The 17,850-nt window shown below is 46.1% G+C and overlaps 1 protein-coding gene across 18 annotated transcripts in view; it reads left to right on the top strand.

Annotated features, from left to right (window-relative positions):
• NCOR2 (nuclear receptor corepressor 2) overlaps positions 1–17,850 on the top strand; it is a 359,962-nt gene that overhangs the window by 178,640 nt on the left and 163,472 nt on the right. For 11 of the 18 annotated variants that reach the window (XM_081841562.1, XM_081841547.1, XM_081841551.1 and 8 more), the window contains exons 9-14: positions 701–767; positions 5,148–5,320; positions 6,847–6,940; positions 8,662–8,840; positions 11,390–11,444; positions 14,817–14,930. In XM_081841562.1, coding sequence (XP_081697688.1) covers positions 701–767; positions 5,148–5,320; positions 6,847–6,940; positions 8,662–8,840; positions 11,390–11,444; positions 14,817–14,930 — 682 coding nt within the window. The remainder of the gene's footprint in view (positions 1–700; positions 768–5,147; positions 5,321–6,846; positions 6,941–8,661; positions 8,841–11,389; positions 11,445–14,816; positions 14,931–17,850) is intronic. The other 7 variants (XM_081841545.1, XM_081841564.1, XM_081841563.1 and 4 more) reach the window with 3 other exon arrangements.

The raw sequence follows: 17,850 nt of genomic DNA, 5'->3' as shown, positions 1-17,850 counted from the left end.
TAAAAATTATATTCATCAATTTAAAATGTGAATATATTTTGTGTTTTATAGGTTGTATGCACTATATTTTATGTGTGTGTATAATATATTAATAATAATTGTAGTAATGCAAGTTTGTGGTGTAGAGGTACACAGAAGTTCCTTCAAAACCATAGTGTAGATGTACACTTCTATTGTAGCTGCTCAATGAAGTTACTGCAAAAAGAACTTCATTCAAATAGCCTTTGTACTCTGTTGGGTTCAGTTATCCATCAACATGTTGTGAACTGCCCTGAGATCTACGGATGAAGGGTGGTATACAAATTTAATAAATAATAAAAATAATATCACTGAAGTTGTGCTGGGAAATTTTCTTCAGGTTGTCTGTAATTCCAAAGGACTTGTGTTTTTTCCCACCTTCGTGTGAACCGTCTGTATAAGCAGTTTGCATGTGACAGGTACATGTAGGTGCTCAGTTAAACTTCTGCAGCTGTTTAAAATGTGGGCCAGAGAAAATGCTGCTGGAACCTTCTCTGCATGGTTTGGAAGCATGTATGTGCCTCTTGAGGACCATTCCATGGAGAAAACTCATTGTGAACAATTACCTTGCAGACTGATGCTAGAACTGTGTGTGTGTGTGTGTGCGAGAGAGAGAGAGATGGAGAGGGAGAAGGAGAGAGAGGCACTTTAACAAAATCTTACCTTTTCTTCTCCTTCGCAGAAACCAGGCAATGCGGAAGAAGTTGATCTTATACTTCAAGAGAAGAAATCATGCTCGCAAGCAGTGGGTAAGTGATGCCCTATTGGCTTCTGTGGGACTCCTTAGAAAAACAAACATATCCAGGATGGAGTTACATAGTCTATTGGCAACTCATGTATGCAGATCCTGGAGGATGCAGCTTCACCCCCACTGTGGCACTGAGATGTGTTGATCTGCAGGGGAGAAGAGTGCTTAGGAAAGAAAAGTTGATCCCTGGGGAAGGAAGTCTGATGCAGAGCAGGTCAGAGGAAATAGATGGAGAGGGCAAGAGGAAATGGACAGGTAGAGAAAGCAGGTGGAGGGGAGTTTTGCTTTTTTGAAATAACCAGACTGTATTTAAGTTAAGCATTTAAGGAAGGGGCATAGCTAAAACTGGAAGGAGTTGGTGCTATAAATGAGCACTGCTAGCGGGAGAATAAAGTGGGGCCATTAGGTCAACAGTCCATGACCCCCCCCTTTTCTGTTTACACTGCTAGTTTGTGGAGAGGCACCCTCCTTGACGAGCTACCCGGAACCTTGTTCGTGTTCTGGATTCAGCGCTCCCTTGAGGAACCGAAGGGAATCCAGGCCGTGCAATAACAGCCTGTGTGATTGGCAGGCAACACGATGTCTTTGGATTGGTCATCCCTGGGTTAAATTGCAGGGGGGTTGCCTGGTCAGCTGAGTAGGACCTTTTGCCGCCTGTGCTTAAGGCCCCAGCGGCCACCTGTTTTGAGTTCCTTCGGCTTTCAGTTTCTCCGAACCCTTCAAGCCATCGGTGGCTCCTCGCCACAAGAGGTATGCTCTGCCTCCACTGTTGCACTATGCCTCTGAATGCCAGTTCCTGGGAATCACAAGAGGAGAAGGCACTGTTGTACTGAGGTTCTCCTTGCAGGCTTCCTGTAGGCATCTGGTTGGCCATTGTAAAAACTGGATGCTGGGCTGGATGAGCTTTTAACCTGATGCAGTAGGACTCTTCTTGTGTTCTTAAGCCTAGATCTGGGTACAGCTTCTGAAGAATCTGGCCAGTTCCTTGCAACCTTTTACTCATAGATCCTAGCAGTACTGACTGAGTCATGCCAGTATCTTAAATGTTTTGACAAGATGCATAACTGGGGTCTGTTCAACTTTCTGCCGCTACTTCTAAAGCTCTTTGGAAGTTATTTTGAAATCATCATTCTAAAGGGATTACAGTTCAGAGCTTAACTAGTTAGCAGAGGAGATGCTGTTTGGCTGGAACACTCGTTTTGTCAGATGGATGCTTGGTGTTTCAAGGTACTGAGCTAAACAGAAGCTAAAGTGACTGAATCCTCAGCCGGATTAATTGGGAGCTCGAACTTGAATCTCTTTATATTTGTCTTCCTGGCTGAGCATAAGCACAGCTGAAGCAGAGCAGCACTTTGTTCTTGGCTGGATCAAGACCTGTTTCAAGAAGCCACTAAGCTGTTGCTAAAATGAAAGGGTTGACTTTGTTTTGCAAAGAAACTACCCCTCTTTCAAATACAGGCACTTTATCACTAGGGCTATAAAGCAGAGAAATGACCAAGTGCTGCTTGTTTCATTTTGGGCAGACCAAACTTTCCTACCTGGGGATTTGGGGCTATAGTGACTAATCCTGTCCTGTACTGCTCTGTGAGTTGCTGTCAATCTGGTCTTTGTTTCTTTATGGCAGGCAGAGACCCTCCCAGGTGTTACTGGACTCCCAGTTCCCATCAGCTCCTGCTAACGTGCGCAGTGGTCAGAGATGATGGGAGTTTTGAGACCATTTTGACTTCCGTGTGGTTACACAGACAGCGTACAAGTTGTGCCTTTGGCAAGGTGTACTCTGGCGAACTTCACAATGGAGTTTGCCCTGTGGGTCAGATTTTCCATAATATCCCCATGAGTGGACCCATGCCTCTTCCCATTCTGCCACCCGCAGATGTTTATCCACACCTTGCATAATAGGAACTCTGGCCAAAGGAATATAAGAAGTTAAGGGGAGCCTGCTAGATCAGGCCAGTGGCCCATCTAGCCTTGTATCCTGTTCCATACAGTGAACCAGATGCCTGTGGGAAGCCCGCAAGCAAGACCTGAGTGCAGCAGTGCTCTCCTGTAGTTTCCAGCAATTGGCATTCAAAGCATATTGCTGTTGGCCATGAAAAAGGAGCAGGAAAAGATGAGAGTGACAAGAAGCTCCTAAGGAGAAAATGCCAATCTGCGTGCCCAGGCCATTGGGTGCTTGCCAGGTGGAAAGCTGTTTTATTTATTTGGCACAGACAGTAGAAATTGTGAAGGGAACAGTGGTCTCTCAGGAATGTAAGGCTTGAGCCACTCAAGGTTAAAAAGCAGCACCTCTATGGAAGCTGTGAGGGGAAGAATGGTCTCTCAGGAACATTGGCCTCAAACCATCCATGGATAAAGGTGAGGGGAATCAACCTGGAAACTTCCAGGCAGTCCTTAAGGATGGGCCTGTGCAGTGAAGACTGCAGTACAGAGGCTCAAGCTTGACAGGAAATGGCTGTGGCCTTCTCGTCAGATGGATTTCGCATGCTTTTCTTCACCGTTAGAGAGCTTCGGCCATGCTTTTGCGGTACACAATAGACCAGAGTAATTCCAGGAGGCCTAAGAGGATTACTGCAGGGACTCTCTGAACATTCTTGGTTCCTCCTTCCCCCCCTTCAGTCTTTTTTGGGCAGCAGTGGGGGGGCATGGAAGCCTGCCAGTTCATGTGGTTTTTAATGTGTGCCTTCCTCTTGGGTTCTGGACAGTTGGCTCAGCCCCCCCCCCCCAATGCCTCTTGCCAACTGAGTCATACTCCTGTTCACGTTTGAGATCTGTTGTCAAGAAACGACAAGCATTTCTATGTACTTCATTATTTATATGTTGTTCCTGTTTTGTTTTGGTTTGCGGGTGGCGCTGTGGGTTAAACCACAGAGCCTAGGACTTGCCGATCAGAAGGTTGGCGGTTCGAATCCCCGCGACGGGGTGAGCTCCTGTTGCTCGGTCCCAGCTCCTGCCCACCTAGCAGTTCGAAAGCACGTCAAAATGCAAGTAGATAAATAGGTACCGCTCCAGTGGGAAGGTAAACGGCGTTTCCGTGTGCTGCGCTGGCTCGCCAGAGCAGCTTTGTCACACTGGCCACGTGACCCGGAAGCTGTACGTCAGCTCCCTCGGCCAATAAAGTGAAATGAGTGCCGCAACCCCAGAGTCGGTCACGACTGGACCTAACGGTCAGGGGTCCCTTTACCTTTACCTTTTACCTGTTTTGTTTAATTGTGTGTGTGTTTTCTTAAAACCACAGTTCTTTTCAAAACTACCAGGAACTTTTGCCACACTCATTTGTCTGCTGTGTAGACCCTTGGTGTCTTTTCCAGGACCCCACAGAGCGGTTTGGGAAATGTCCCAGGGTGAACACCCAGTTGTCACAATAATCTCGTTACAACTCAGGAACCTAGTTGCAACCTTTCCTCATAGGGAATTTGCTTCAAGCCCTTGATTATTTTCTGTCCCTTTTCCAGCCATACCATTTTTTATTTTGACCACCATGATTTCTACTCTTCAGTGGAGGGCCTCCTGCAGATCAGGAAGTCCTCCTTATCAGGAAGTCTGTTCCTCACAAAATAGGAACCAGATCCTTAATGCTGCGGCCCCTGCTTGTTGGCATCTAAGCATTAGACACCTCTGTTGTCTTTTCAGCACCTCCTGAAGACCTTTGGCTTCTGAAAAACCTCTTTCCTAGTTTCCATATGTACTGGAATTACTTTTGTATGTTTTAAGTGTTTTGTCATTTGTGTATTTGCTGCCCCATGCTCTTTTGGGAGGAAGGGCGGCGTATAATTTATTATTATAATTGATCTTCTCCTTAAGGACCCCCTTGATAAGCTCTCAGGGATTTCCCAAAAGTCTGGCCTCAAAACCCTCATTCATGCTTTTGTGGCAGCAGCTTTTAATCAGTTGGTTCAATTGAATAAAATCTCAAGCTCAAAGACCAGGATTTGGGGCTCCCCCATCCTATCTGCCTAATGTACCTTCACCTGCCTAATGTACAATCATCTTTGTCTCGGGTGATTACCACCCTAGCCACATCCTGTTCCTCAGTGATGTTCCTAAACTGCACATTTCGTTAGCAACTTCCCCTCCTTCCAGAATCATTTATCACCAGAACTTAAATGATAAAGATTTGTTTCATATACTGAGCCCATGAGGAGATTGTTGTATGGCTTGTCTTCCCTGCCATGTTCTTCAGTTTTGTGACTTTGCACTGAGAATCATTGTTAATTTTCCTCTGAGACCCTGCTGCTGAGGTGTGAGAAGGTATTTGAAATGGACTTCCAAGGGACCATTTTTGATCTCATTCTCTCTCTCTCTCTCTCTCTCTCTCTCCCTCTCCCTCTCCCTCTCCCTCTCCCTCTCCCTCTCCCTCTCCCCACAAAACCCACCGTTTCAGGAACAGAAATTTTGCCAGCGCTATGACCAGCTTATGGAAGCCTGGGAAAAGAAAGTGGAGCGCATAGAAAACAACCCCCGACGCCGAGCAAAGGAAAGTAAAGTACGTGAATATTATGAGAAGCAGTTTCCAGAGATCAGGAAACAGAGGGAACTCCAAGAGCGCATGCAGAGGTTAGTGGAGACGTGTTCAAGTGTGTGTTGGCAGGAGCGCATTAAGACTCCTTTGGCACTGAAGATGGCATGTCAGTTTCTGGTGGAGAGGAATGTCTTGTGGTAAAAAGGGGCTTTTCCTCTAGCTCCTTGTGTGGAAAATGCTGGCCTCCAGGCAGCAGCCTCGCTAAAATGGTTTGGGGAAGAAGTCCATGAGCAGAAATTTGCATAGAATTACAATATGCTATTAAGCACATAGATGTGAATTCAGAATGGAAATATCAGAGAAGTCAAGCCAACTAATCTCTAGTCCAAATCACCTGAGATATTTTTTTAGCTAATTTGCAACATGTCCCAGATGAACCCAAATCTGATTTTTTTCCAGTTTGTTTACTCCCAGTTACTTTCCTTTTAAAACAACAAAAAATAAATTGTTTTGCCCCCAATAAATTTTATTAAAGTTTGAAAAGGGATACACAAAAGTTAGTATCAAATACACAATAAATTTCTCAGTCGACCCTGCACCAAACCATTTGGGCTCCCCTTCAGTTGCCACCACCACCTTGCCCCAAATCCTCTCTAGATAAAATAAATATATTAATTTCCTCTAATTAAAACCAGAGGGGGAAATATTATTGTATGGACATAAGAACTGCACTGCTGGATCAGGCCAAAGGCCCAGATGGTTAAGCATCCTGTTCTCGTTGGAGCCAGCTAGATGCCTCTGGGAAGCCCACAGGGAGGACCTCAGTGCAGGAGCCCTCTCAGCTCCCATTGGTCCAGCCACTAGTACTCAGAGGCATGCTCTCTCTGTTGGAGGTCATGTACACCCATCATAACTTGGGGCTCTTGATAGGTGTGTTTCTGTGAATTTGTCTGATCTCCTATCTGAAGCTGCCTAAGTTAGTGGGCATCTCTGCATCTTGTGGCAGTGAATTCTGTTGCCAAGGGTGATGTAGTCCTCAAGCACCTTGGCTGGGAAAGGTCTGATCCAGTTCCTGAAAGCTCAGGAATTTGGCTATCACTGGTTTAGCACAGAGACTATACAATGGTCTCAGTCCTCCAAACCCACACAGATGAGCCAATGTAGTCCAGACTGGCTTTCCAAGCACACCGCCTCCTTCACCCACTCAGTGGCTCCAGTTGCAATAGCTGGATCTGGATACATACTGTGGCATGTGCAAGACTTGTGGCCACAGCACAGGTGTCAGCTTGTGGCAGTGATTGTGCCATCACCTCTATATTGAAAAAGTCTCCGAAGCCAGTCCTCAATGCTTGTTTTATCTGCATGGCAGCTCTCTGATTCTTTGACTGAGCTATCAGTAAAGTTTGCTCTTCTCTTGTTGTGCCCCGTGCCATGTGTGTGTACACACACACACACACACACACACACACACAAGTTCCACCTTTCCCAGCTTTGACCTCTCCACTCTTTGCGTGGCACTTGTTTCATCGCACGCAAGCAGCCACAGTAATTGTTAAGAAGATACATTGCCAAGTGCAAAATGGAGCATAAATCTTTCAGCGCTTTCTTTGCCGTTTCCCAGCAGGGTAGGACAGAGGGGCAGTGGCCTCTCCATGTCTGCGGCACGCAGCGAACACGAGGTGTCAGAAATTATTGATGGGCTCTCGGAACAAGAGGTGAGGCTGGGTCACCGTTTTCTTCTTCCTTTTGCGTTCTCTCCTTCTCTTCTCTTTCCTTTCCTCTGGGGAAACCAGTGCAGCCACAACAGACCTTGGCGTTGGAACTTACTGTTGACGCTGCTGCCAAATTGCATTAGCTTCAGCCCAAGCTGTGTTTAGCAAACACTGTCTTGTGTTGGGGAATGTGATGCCTTGATGGATTTGACAGGACCCTAAACGGGGACTTAGGGAGACTCTCTCTCTCTCTCTCTCTCTCTCTCTCTCTCTCTCTCTCTCTCTCTCTCTCCCCCCCCCCCCCCGGGTCTGTTAGCTTCTGTGGTGTCTGCCAGTTGATGCTACCTATCACTGCCGATGAGATTCAGTGACGCCTTTCTAAAAGGGGGCTCCTGAATTGTTTCTTTGTCAGGTGCCCCTTCCTCTGAGATTCTGATGCTCCCTTGAACTCTGCTGGGCATCAGCAAGATAAAAATGTCAGAGTGTTAGTAGGTTGTGCCTTCCCTAGTTATTGTCATCAGAACATAAAAAGGCACTAGCAGATTGGAGCAAAGATCTATCTAGCCCCAGTATCCTGAACACATAGAGGGTTCCAGAGAACCGTCATAACTGATATCCATTGACAGTCCTGTCTTCCCTAAGTGTGCCTAATGTGATAAATCCTATATATTGTATGTGCATTCTTAGGGAGAATTGTTTCATGCTGAAACAGCTGAGGCTCTACAGCAGCCTTCTCCAGCATGGTGCCCTCTAGATGCTGTTGGACTACAATGCTCACCAGCCAGCACAATCACTTACGATAGGAGTTGGAACCCATCAACATTGGGAGGGCATTAGGCTGGCCACCCCGGCTCTAGAGCAACAGACAATTGCCGGCCTAGGCACACAGTCCATCCTCTAGCCCAGGGGTTCCCAATTAGGCGTCTGCAACAAGCACCCCATCCCTTTCCTCCCCCCCCAAACTATTTTTTTGTCATTTTTGCATGGGAATATCACAAATTTTGTGGTCTGTTTTTTCGTATACCAAAAACCCTTTGCCTATTAGGGGCTACCCCACTTTTTGTTCAAAAATTGCTGTGCAGAGGTAACTACCATAAAGTTATCAAAATGTTCAGAAGTAGGGGTCCTTAGCCTGCCTTTTGAAAAATAGGGGGTCCTCAGCAATTAGTTGATTGGGAACCACTCCTCTAGCCCCTCCCCATCTGACCACTATAGCCCTCAATTTCCCAGACACCATCCCTAGTTAGAGAGTCAGTAGTGTAGTGTTTAGAATATTGAATATGTCCAAGGAGACCCAGGTCCCAAGGCTAGGTGACCTAAAAGCTGAAGATGACTGCTCTAGAGCGACAATCCAGACAGCATCTTTCAGTTAATGCTGAAGCTTTTCCTTTTTGGAGAGAGAAGATGCGGTGGGTCTCTCTTGGTCGCAGCAGCAGCAGCAGCAGCAGCAGCAGCTTTCCTCAACACTGACTGTAGAGCATCACTTCCTGGCTTCTCCCTGATAACTTCCTTTCTTTCGTGCATCACCTACACCAGTCTTCACCAACCTAGTGCCTACCAGGTGTTTTGTAATCCTGTGCTGATTGAGGCTGATGAGAGTTGTAGTCCGAAGCACCTGGAGGGCACCAGGTTGGTGAAGGTTGGTCTTTCATGTCTTCATTCTTGGGTCAGTTTTCCTTTGGTGCTCTCAGTGAGACCTGTTTTCCTCTGCTTTCCCTGCCCAGAATCTGGAGAAACAGATGCGCCAGCTTGCTGTCATCCCTCCCATGCTGTATGATGCTGAGCAGCAACGCATCAAGTTCATTAACATGAACGGCCTCATGGATGACCCCATGAAGGTGTACAAAGATCGGCAGGTGATGAACATGTGGAGCGAGCAGGAGAAAGAAACCTTCCGAGAAAAGTGAGTTGTGCTGAGGAGGAGCCCATTCGTAGTCACATCTATTCACCTATTCTTTCTCTGGGCGGGGAGGAAGCCCGTTTCACGCCACCACCACCAGCCCTTTGGTGGATGAGTCAGGCGGCAAACCGAGAAGGTGGCTGGGGCTGGGGTGTGTGGGGAGGAGGACTACTTGCCCCCCTCGCAGTGTGCATAGGAATTCGTGGTTTTTTGTTTTTGTTTTTAAATATAGTCCAGCCCTCCACAAGTTCTGAGGGACAGTGGACTGGCCCCCTGCAGAAAAAGTTTGCTCACCCCTGACTTCCGCAGAGAAGTGCTTTGCTGGGCAAACCCTGAACTTCTGCAGGTAGTGGAGCTACCGAAAGGGCCCCCTCTGCTGAAAGGATGAGCAGAAGGCACGGTGCAAAAACCCTGTAATAAATAAAACAGTCCAATGGCCGTAGTTGTTTCCCACCATAAAACCCCTTACAAAAGGTCTAAACAGTTCTCAAGAGTTCCAGTCATTTTTGGGCACAAATATTGCACTGAATGCTAATGTTTTCCATATTTTTATATTACAAAATTTTATTACAAACTTTAAGTAGCCCATCTGCCCCCAACAAATTTGTTGATGCTTCTTTTCCCTCTTCCAAGACACCACTGCTAACAGGCTGGAATGCTCCAGAAACAAAAAGAGGTGTCTGTGTTTGTGTGTGTGCGTGTGCGTGTGCATGTGTGGTTGTGCAGACTTGGGCCCTGCTCACTGCTGACACATGGTCCTCAGAGGATTGACCGACAGCAAATGTGGCTCTTGAACTCAACAAATTAGCCACCCCTGACATGGAGTTACATGAAAACTATAGTATCAGGATAAAATGAATACATTGATTTTACATCAGTTATATGTCTTAATTACTAAAAATACAGTAAACTAGTATAAATCACTTAATATCATAATTTCAGTCCAGCTATATTTAGTGGCTGAGATCCTGCCACACACCAGCATGACCAAGACGCTGAAACCAGGCCAGGACTATGTAGATTAGAGCAGGGCTTATTTCTCATTGTCTGGAGTCACCAGGTGCCTCAGCAGCAGCCTTACTCAGACTGTCAAGTGCCAAGGCCCAGAGGAACTGGCTGTCAGCCCATCAGGTGGAAACTGGGACCAGAGCAGGCAAAGCCAGGTTCCAAGGAAGGCAGATTAGTAGATGAGGTCCAGAAGGAGGCCATAGTCTACGCTGGGCAGAAGATCAAGTTCTGAAGCACAGAAGGGTGGGTTCAAGACCAGCGCACGTGAAGACGGTGCTCTGAGGGAGCAATTAGGAGATAAGATACTGTGGGGCAGCATGAGCATTGGGAGTTGCCTGGCACTGGAGCGCAGTCTTGTCTACACTGACTCTCAGTGGCTCCCCGGAGTTTTGGGCAGGGAACATTCCCAACCTTACCTGGAGATTCTGGGAATGAACCTGGGACGCTCTGCATGCAATACAGATGCTCTTCCACTGAATGGTGGTCCCTCCCCTTCACTATACCAATGTGTTAAGTCACAAGACTATCCCTGCGACTGGATCAGACCAGAGGGCCGTCTAGTCCAGCATCCTCTTCTCACAGTGGCCAAGCAGAGACCTCTGGGAAGCCCTGTAAGCAGGGCCTGATTGTGCTTGAAACGAGGCGTTAGCTCTGAGGCCTGGGCTATACGGGGCTCTTGTGCGCTGGGATTGGTCTTTGGGATCAGTTGACTAAGCCTGTGGCCTAGATGGCACCCTTGAAGCCCAGAAGCTAGTAGGCCAGGCTTATAGGCCCACGAGGTACTGTCTGGAATCCTGGTGGCCAGACGTCCTGGTTCAGGACTTGCTGCACACATTCCCAGAGCCTAACACCAGTGTTAGGGAGTACATCACCAATCCCTTGAGGAAGGGTGGGATAAAAATGAAAATCATAAAATAAAGCAAATACCATCAGGAGTGGGCAGCAGATCCAGACATTATCTTCTCCACCCCTTCAGGCCAAGCTTGACAGGTGGGTGGGGCTACTGCCTGCCTGTCAATCACTCGATGTGTGTATCAGTGACCCGTTTCTGCCCTTGAGGTTTCAGATCAAACCACATGAGCAAGGCTAAAAGAGCTTTGTAAGCACTGACTCAGCTGATTGGCAGTGCCTGCAAACTCCATTCTGACACAGCTGTGCCCTTATCTGCCGCGCACCAACAACACACCAGCACATTAGCCCACACATCATCATCAAAAACAGCAACAACAGCAACTATTTTTTTACTATACAGGCAGAGACCTGATAAACCTATATATGACACCTGGTGTTAGTCAGGTGAATGAGGCTTGGCTGCAGAGGCCTTCCGGGTCAAATGGGAAGGTGGGGGGGGGGTCTGATTAGACCCACTGGCCAACAGTTCACCACTGCTGAGCAAGGGCTTATGATCAGCACATGGGCCAGCAGGAAACAGAAACGTTTTTGCTTTGTTTCTTTGAACAAAATCAATCAGGATTTTCAAGTGAAACACCCTTTATAATTGCCTCTTAATTCCACCCCCTGCCCCTCTTGTTTCCGTTTTCTAGGTTCATGCAGCATCCAAAGAATTTTGGCCTCATCGCTTCCTTTTTGGACCGGAAAGTAAGTCTTCCTCCCCCATTTCCTATGTTTCCTTTTTAAGCAAAGTTTTTTCTTGCCCAAATTGTTCAATCTAGTTTGCATCTTGGCTGTGAGTCCTGGAAGATCTGCTCTCCCCCCACAGGCATTTTTTCACCTGATGTGGGAGGGTGGGGCCCAGACTGACTCCAGCTACGAAAGCTGAGGCTGCTGAGCAGACTATTGGGCCTGGGGTATTGCTTTGGGGGGAGGTAGTTCTCACTGTTGTTGTGGTTGTGGTTGTTGTTGATGATGGTGGTGGTGGGGTGTGTGTGTGTGTGTGTGATATCTTTCTTTATGAGATTTGTGTGAAGATTTGGGGGTTTGGTTGTATATTTTTGGTTGCTTTATTTAATGTTTACAACTACATTTATTATGTTGTATTTTACATATTTTTTTCATGTAATCTGCCTCAAGCATGAACTATAGAAACACAGCATATAAATAAAATTAAGTGTGTATGTATGTACAACACAGACCAGTTTTGCATCCACTTCAGAGGATCCAAAAGCATGATTTAGCTTTGAGGTGGACCTCCCCAGAATAGCAACTTAGCATGACAGCATTTTGAATCAAGCAGGGAGGGGTACAATCCTGTCACACAGGAAAGAGGCAAAGAAAGGCAAAGGGCTGGTAAAGCTGCTTGAGGCTGGAAAGATCTCTCCGTTTCTTATTTTTCCAGTATTAAATTCAGTTTGGAGTATTTGTGATTTATTTATTTATTTTTTAAGCCTACATAAAATTCAAATGTGGCTTTATACTTGTTTATCCTATTACAGTGGTACCTCGGGTTACATACGCTTCAGGTTACAGACTCCGCTAATCTAGAATTAGTACCTCAGGTTAAGAACTTTGCTTCAGGATGAGAACAGAGATCGTGCTCCGGTGGCGCGGCGGCAGCAGCAGGAGGCCCCATTAGCTAAAGTGGTGCTTCAGGTTAAGAACAGTTTCAGGTTAAGAACGGACCTCTGGAACGAATTAAGTATTTAACCTGAGGTGCCACTGTATATGCATTTTTGTATGAAAACATTATAGCAAAGCAATTTTCCTAATATAATGCACATTATTTTCACTTATCTGTGTGTTTTTTGGTGCACATACCCCTCTTTTTGCACGCTTTTTTGGGGAGGTGGGGGTTACAACTGCATTGCCAAATATGGAGAAGTGTGAGTTTTGATGGCTGGCTGCATTTCAGAAGAGCAACTTACATAGACTTGCATTAAGATCCTAACCAAACAAATTGTGCTCCCATCCCTATGTGCCCCATGGTGGTTTCAAGGGAGAGGCAGTGGTTCTCGATTCCAAAACTGAGATTCGTCCACTCTTGTTCAAAGCCTCCTATGGCTTGTGCTTTTGTCAACTGCAGTCATGAGCTGAAGCGGGAGAGGGGTGCTGCACCAGTGGAGGAACTACAAGACATGCACTGTGCAGTCATATCCTATGCAGTGCCTTGGCCTTATCCAAAGCCCCTCCCCCCCCAAATAACTTCATGTGGCTGCATTTTAAGAAGCCTTGCTTTGGGCAGCTCCGGGTCTTGAGCTAACAAGCTGGATGGGGAAACCTTTTTGCTCTTGAAATATAACTTGTCAAGTCTCAAAACACCGCTGAGGAGCTGATTTCCTGCCCTTTCCTCAGCACGCTGGGATTGGAATGCAGTTGACAGCTCCCGAAAGCGGGAAACTGAATGCATCAGCCTGAAAGTGAAGTGTGTTCCACCTTGCAAGCTTAATGGGTGGAAATAATGGCTGCTGACAGTTGTATGGCAGGTTATATGTAGTGTTCCACTGAAGCTAAAGGATGATAGACTTCTCCTACTCCTCCCCCTCCTTTCCCCCTTTTGCTTTTAGTTGCTCCAGTCATCTGGGGTCAGTCCTTCCATCTTTTCCTGTGCAGTCTTCCATAATGCTGGAAATAAAACTCTGCCAGAATGCAGAGATGCAATTCACTTAAGGGCATGTATCAGTTCTCTAACACTTTATATTGTGATTTCTCAATGCAGAGTTTCTTCCTCCCCTTTAATTCTCTACCTTTGGCTCCACTTGAGGCCCCAACTGGGGGGGGGGGGCGGGAGAGAGAGAGAGAGTAGGGAAAGATTCTCAATAAAGGAAGCTGGCTAACCAGATGTCTTTTGCCTCTGCACATATCAGCTGAGACACAGACAGACAGACAGACAGACAGACAGAGGAAGTTGCAACAGAAAGTAGCTGTTGCTCAGAGGAGGATGGGTGGTGTTGTGTGGGATGGCCCACAATCTGTATTGGTTACAGAGGGTAGTGGGTGTCACAGAGGTTTCACAGGCCATAGGATAGGATGGCTGGGACTTCCCTGACACTCATCTATCTTGCAGGTAGTCAAAGCAGACTGTGAAGCAAAGCAAAGCAAAGGGGTTTTGTAATTGCCGAAAAAGCTCTATTATAGAATCAAATAACTGTAGAGTTGGAAGGTGTCCTGAGGGTCATCTCGTCCAACCCCTACAATACAGGAATCTCAACACGCTGTTAGCTCAGAACTGGAAATTAGAACCTTGACCCTTGCAAGAGGAGTTGCTGGAGAATGTTTGGCCTGTAGTTGAAACAAGGATGTTAGCATTTACAATCAAGGAGTTGAGATGGGGATTTGTTGGCATTTGCTGCATAACGGAACAGTGTCACAATACTATAATGCCAATTGAAATGTGAGGTCATACTTTTCTCAGCATGGTGATATTATATCCTTGTTTATCTGTGCGTAATTGGAAATGAGAGTAAAATGAGAAAGGGTTTGAAAGCACAGATCTGGTGCTAGTGTAATCAGTTGTCAGGAACATTCCCGGTCCAGATCTCAACCTCTTCCATGAACTCCCTATTCCATGAACTCATGGGATAGCCTTCAGAAAGCTGCTTATCTCCATCTCAGCCCTCCAACTTCACCGTGGAAACAATGATACTGACCTACCCTGCTAGGTTGTTGTGTAAGGGATTAATGAGATAACATATGCTAAGTGCAAACAACAGATTACAAAATCAGTTAACGAAAAACAATAAAAGCATTTTTACAATGGGTCACACTTCTGGGAAAGCCTTCTTAAACAATAATATCTTCCACAAATGCCAAAACGTCAGAATGATTACCTAATTTTATCTGGTAACTGATTTCAGAGGGCTGCAGATGCAACACTTATTTTATCTTATTTTATTTTATGATGCCCCACTTTGTTGATTGTGAAGTGGTTTGTAAATGTACAAATGAAGAATAAATATTTTGTTCCGTGGTCTAACTTCCTGCTGCTGCTGCTTATGCATTTCATTGCTCAATGTGCACACAACTAGTCCTCCAGTTATCCACCTTAACTCTTCTCCCCATCCTATGTTATTGTAGACGGTGGCTGACTGCGTCCTCTACTATTACCTGACCAAGAAGAATGAGAACTATAAGAACCTCGTGAGAAGGAACTACCGGAGGCGTGGAAAGAACCAGGTGAGAAAGGCAGAGGTGGTCCTGTGGAGCATATGTGATGGAGGTTTTGTTAATTTGTCGTGCATTGACCATGTGGAAGTGAGCATGGGAAGGGGTCTTGCACTGAGTCACACTCTTGGTCCATCTAGCTCAGTACTGACCACACTGACTGACAGTGGCTCCTCAGCTTTTCAGACAAGGGAACATTCCTAGTCTTTCTTGGAGATGCCAGAGACTGAATCTGGAACCTTCTGCTTGCAGACCCCATGGCTTTGCTCTGAATAATAATAATTGTCACTAAGAATTGCAGATGTGGCTGAATCCGACCGGATCAGCATCCTGTTATTACAGTGGCCAAGCATATGCCTTTGGGTATCTCAGAAGCAGAATCTGAGCACAACAGCACTCTCCCCACCTGGGATTGCCAGCAACTGATACTTTGAGGCATGTTTATTATTACTATTATTTATTAAATTTCCTCCCAACAATGGAGGTAGAATTTAGCTAGTATGAATGGGACTGTTTGTTGCTTACTAATTCCATAATTGTCTTTGTGGGGCAGAAATCTGTACAGGGCACAGGCTAAGTAAATAAAAACAAATTAGTATTATTACTAAGTTTGAGTCACCTTATGCTGAAGTCCCTGAAGACTTAACAGTAAAATTAATACATCTAGTATATGCTGCATGGAATATACAATAAATAGAGCAAAGCAACTGTGAAAGACAAACAGTGAAATCTCCACCTCAAGTGCAAACATGATTTCCATCAAATTGAACAATCCAAATGTGACTGACACATGAAGCCTGGGTTATTAAAAGGCCTGGGAGAAATGTTAGGTGACACCAAAAAGATGTGGAAGTGGGCACCAGGTGGGCACACTCTCTTGGGGAGAGCATTTCACAAGTGGTGAGCCACCACCCAAAAGGCCCTCTCCTGCTGCAGCCTCCACCCCCCGATCTTCAGCGGGCATGGGCCCTTGCAGGCAGGCCTCTTGAGATGATCTTAGGGCCTTCTATGGGAAAATGAATGTTCCTTCAAGTACTGGGGTCCCCAGCCTTGTAAGGCTTTATGTATATTGTGCTGTGTGCAATAAACTGCGTGAGGCTTTCTAGGTTAAAGCCAGCAACTTGAATTGGGCCTGCAACTGTATTGAAAACTGGTGCGCATGTGAACCCTTCATACCATAAAATGAGTAAGTGGGTAGGAGGCAGGGAGGTGAGGGCCCACTAGCACAGTGGTAGAGCACCTGCTTGGCACATGGAAGGTTCAGGGTTGGTCACTGGCATCTTCACTTAAGGAGCTCTCCTGTGGCCTTGGAGAGCCTCTGCCTTTAGGAGTAGGCAATATCTGCCTTGGAAAAGGTCCATAGTTCAGTTGGCAGGGCACCTTCTGTGCATGACCAGGGTCCCAGGTTCAGCTCTTTAGCAGATCCATCTGAAGCATCTTCTGTTATGTGAAGCACCATCCGTTAGTTGCTTTGGACATCTTCTGAAACAGCCCTGATGTTTTTCGCCCAAGCTCTTCGTGTGTTGTAAGTTATGAACCTTTTAATCTTTGAATTCCTGTTTCTATAATCCTGTTTTGTGCTTTTAATGATACTGTTTTATTGCTTTTATGTTATTTTTTTGCATGCTGCTTATAGGTAAAGGGTAAAGGGACCCCTGACCATTAGGTCCAGTCATGGCCGACTCTGGGGTTGTGGCGCTCATCTCGCTTTATTGGCCAAGGGAGCCGGCGTACAGCTTCCGGGTCATGTGGCCAGCATGACTAAGCCGCTTCTGGCGAACCAGAGCAGTGCACGGAAACGCCATTTACCTTCCCACCGGAGCGGTACCTATTTATCTACTTGCACTTTGAGGTGCTTTCGAACTGCTAGGTTGGCAGAAGCAGGGACTGAGCAACGGGAGCTCACCCCGTCGCGGGGATTCGAACCAGCGACTTTCTAATCGGCAAGTCCTAGGCTCAGTGGTTTAACCCGCTGCTTAGCAGTTTGTAAATATTAAGCAGTTCCAAAATTCTTTCAAATAAACAAACCCCCTCAAACTAGTTTAAGTCAGAGTAGAGTGTTAGCCATGCTGTGATAACCTCTACTTTAGATGTTTGGGTGTGTGTTTGCAGGAGAAAGTGATTTTTCAGGTAACCTGGTCCCAAGTGATGGAGGATTTAAAAATAAAAATCTACCTTTAAATTGGGTTTGGAAACAGACTGGGAACCAGTGTCACTGACAAAGCACTGGTGTGATGTGACTAAAATGCCCAGTCATAGTTAAAAATCTTGCAGTTTCTACACCATTTTTTCAAGAAGCTCAATGCAGGTTATCTGAAGCAGGTGACCACTAGCAAAAGGGCTTTCTTGGTGGCAGCATCCTGGCGATGGCATAGCCTCCCTAGATAGGTCTGCTTGGCACCTTTGTCGTCTTTCTGCAAATAGGCAAAGACTTTTTTCTTCACCCAAACTTTAGGACATTTTATGTGTTCAAACCAAAGATCCGGGCTGACATTGCTTGAGCTGTGCATTATTTTATAACCCGAGCTATTAGGTGCTTTTATTTTTCCTTAGAAGCAGCTGAGCAGTTCAACTATGCTTTGACTCAGCTCTCATGTATTTCAGTGGGGCACATGGAGGAAAACTTTCTGGAAAATCCTGCCACATGTCTGTTGGGCTGTGTGTACACGCGTATGCGGCGTGGTGTGGGGCTGTGCAGTTTTGATTTTCCACCTCAATATGCTGGACTGTATTTGGCTGGCTCTGGACTAAGAAGGTTGTTAGCTTGCTTTTAAGAATAGCTTCCCCAAAACAGATTTGGTTGGAAAGCAATACCATGTAAGGGAGCAGAGAGACTGAACTTCATGTCACAGCATCACAATGGAGAACGTGGGGAGGCAGGGGTGGGGAGGGGAAGGAAGACAGAGGGGGAATTACTACAGAGATGTTTGCAAAACATTATTAAAAC

This window comes from Podarcis erhardii (assembly GCF_964252035.2).
Source record: "Podarcis erhardii genome assembly, chromosome: 15".
Taxonomy (NCBI): Eukaryota; Metazoa; Chordata; class Lepidosauria; order Squamata; family Lacertidae; genus Podarcis; species Podarcis erhardii.
Note: the sequence above shows the minus strand (reverse complement) of the source record. Positions and strands in the feature narration are given on the sequence as shown.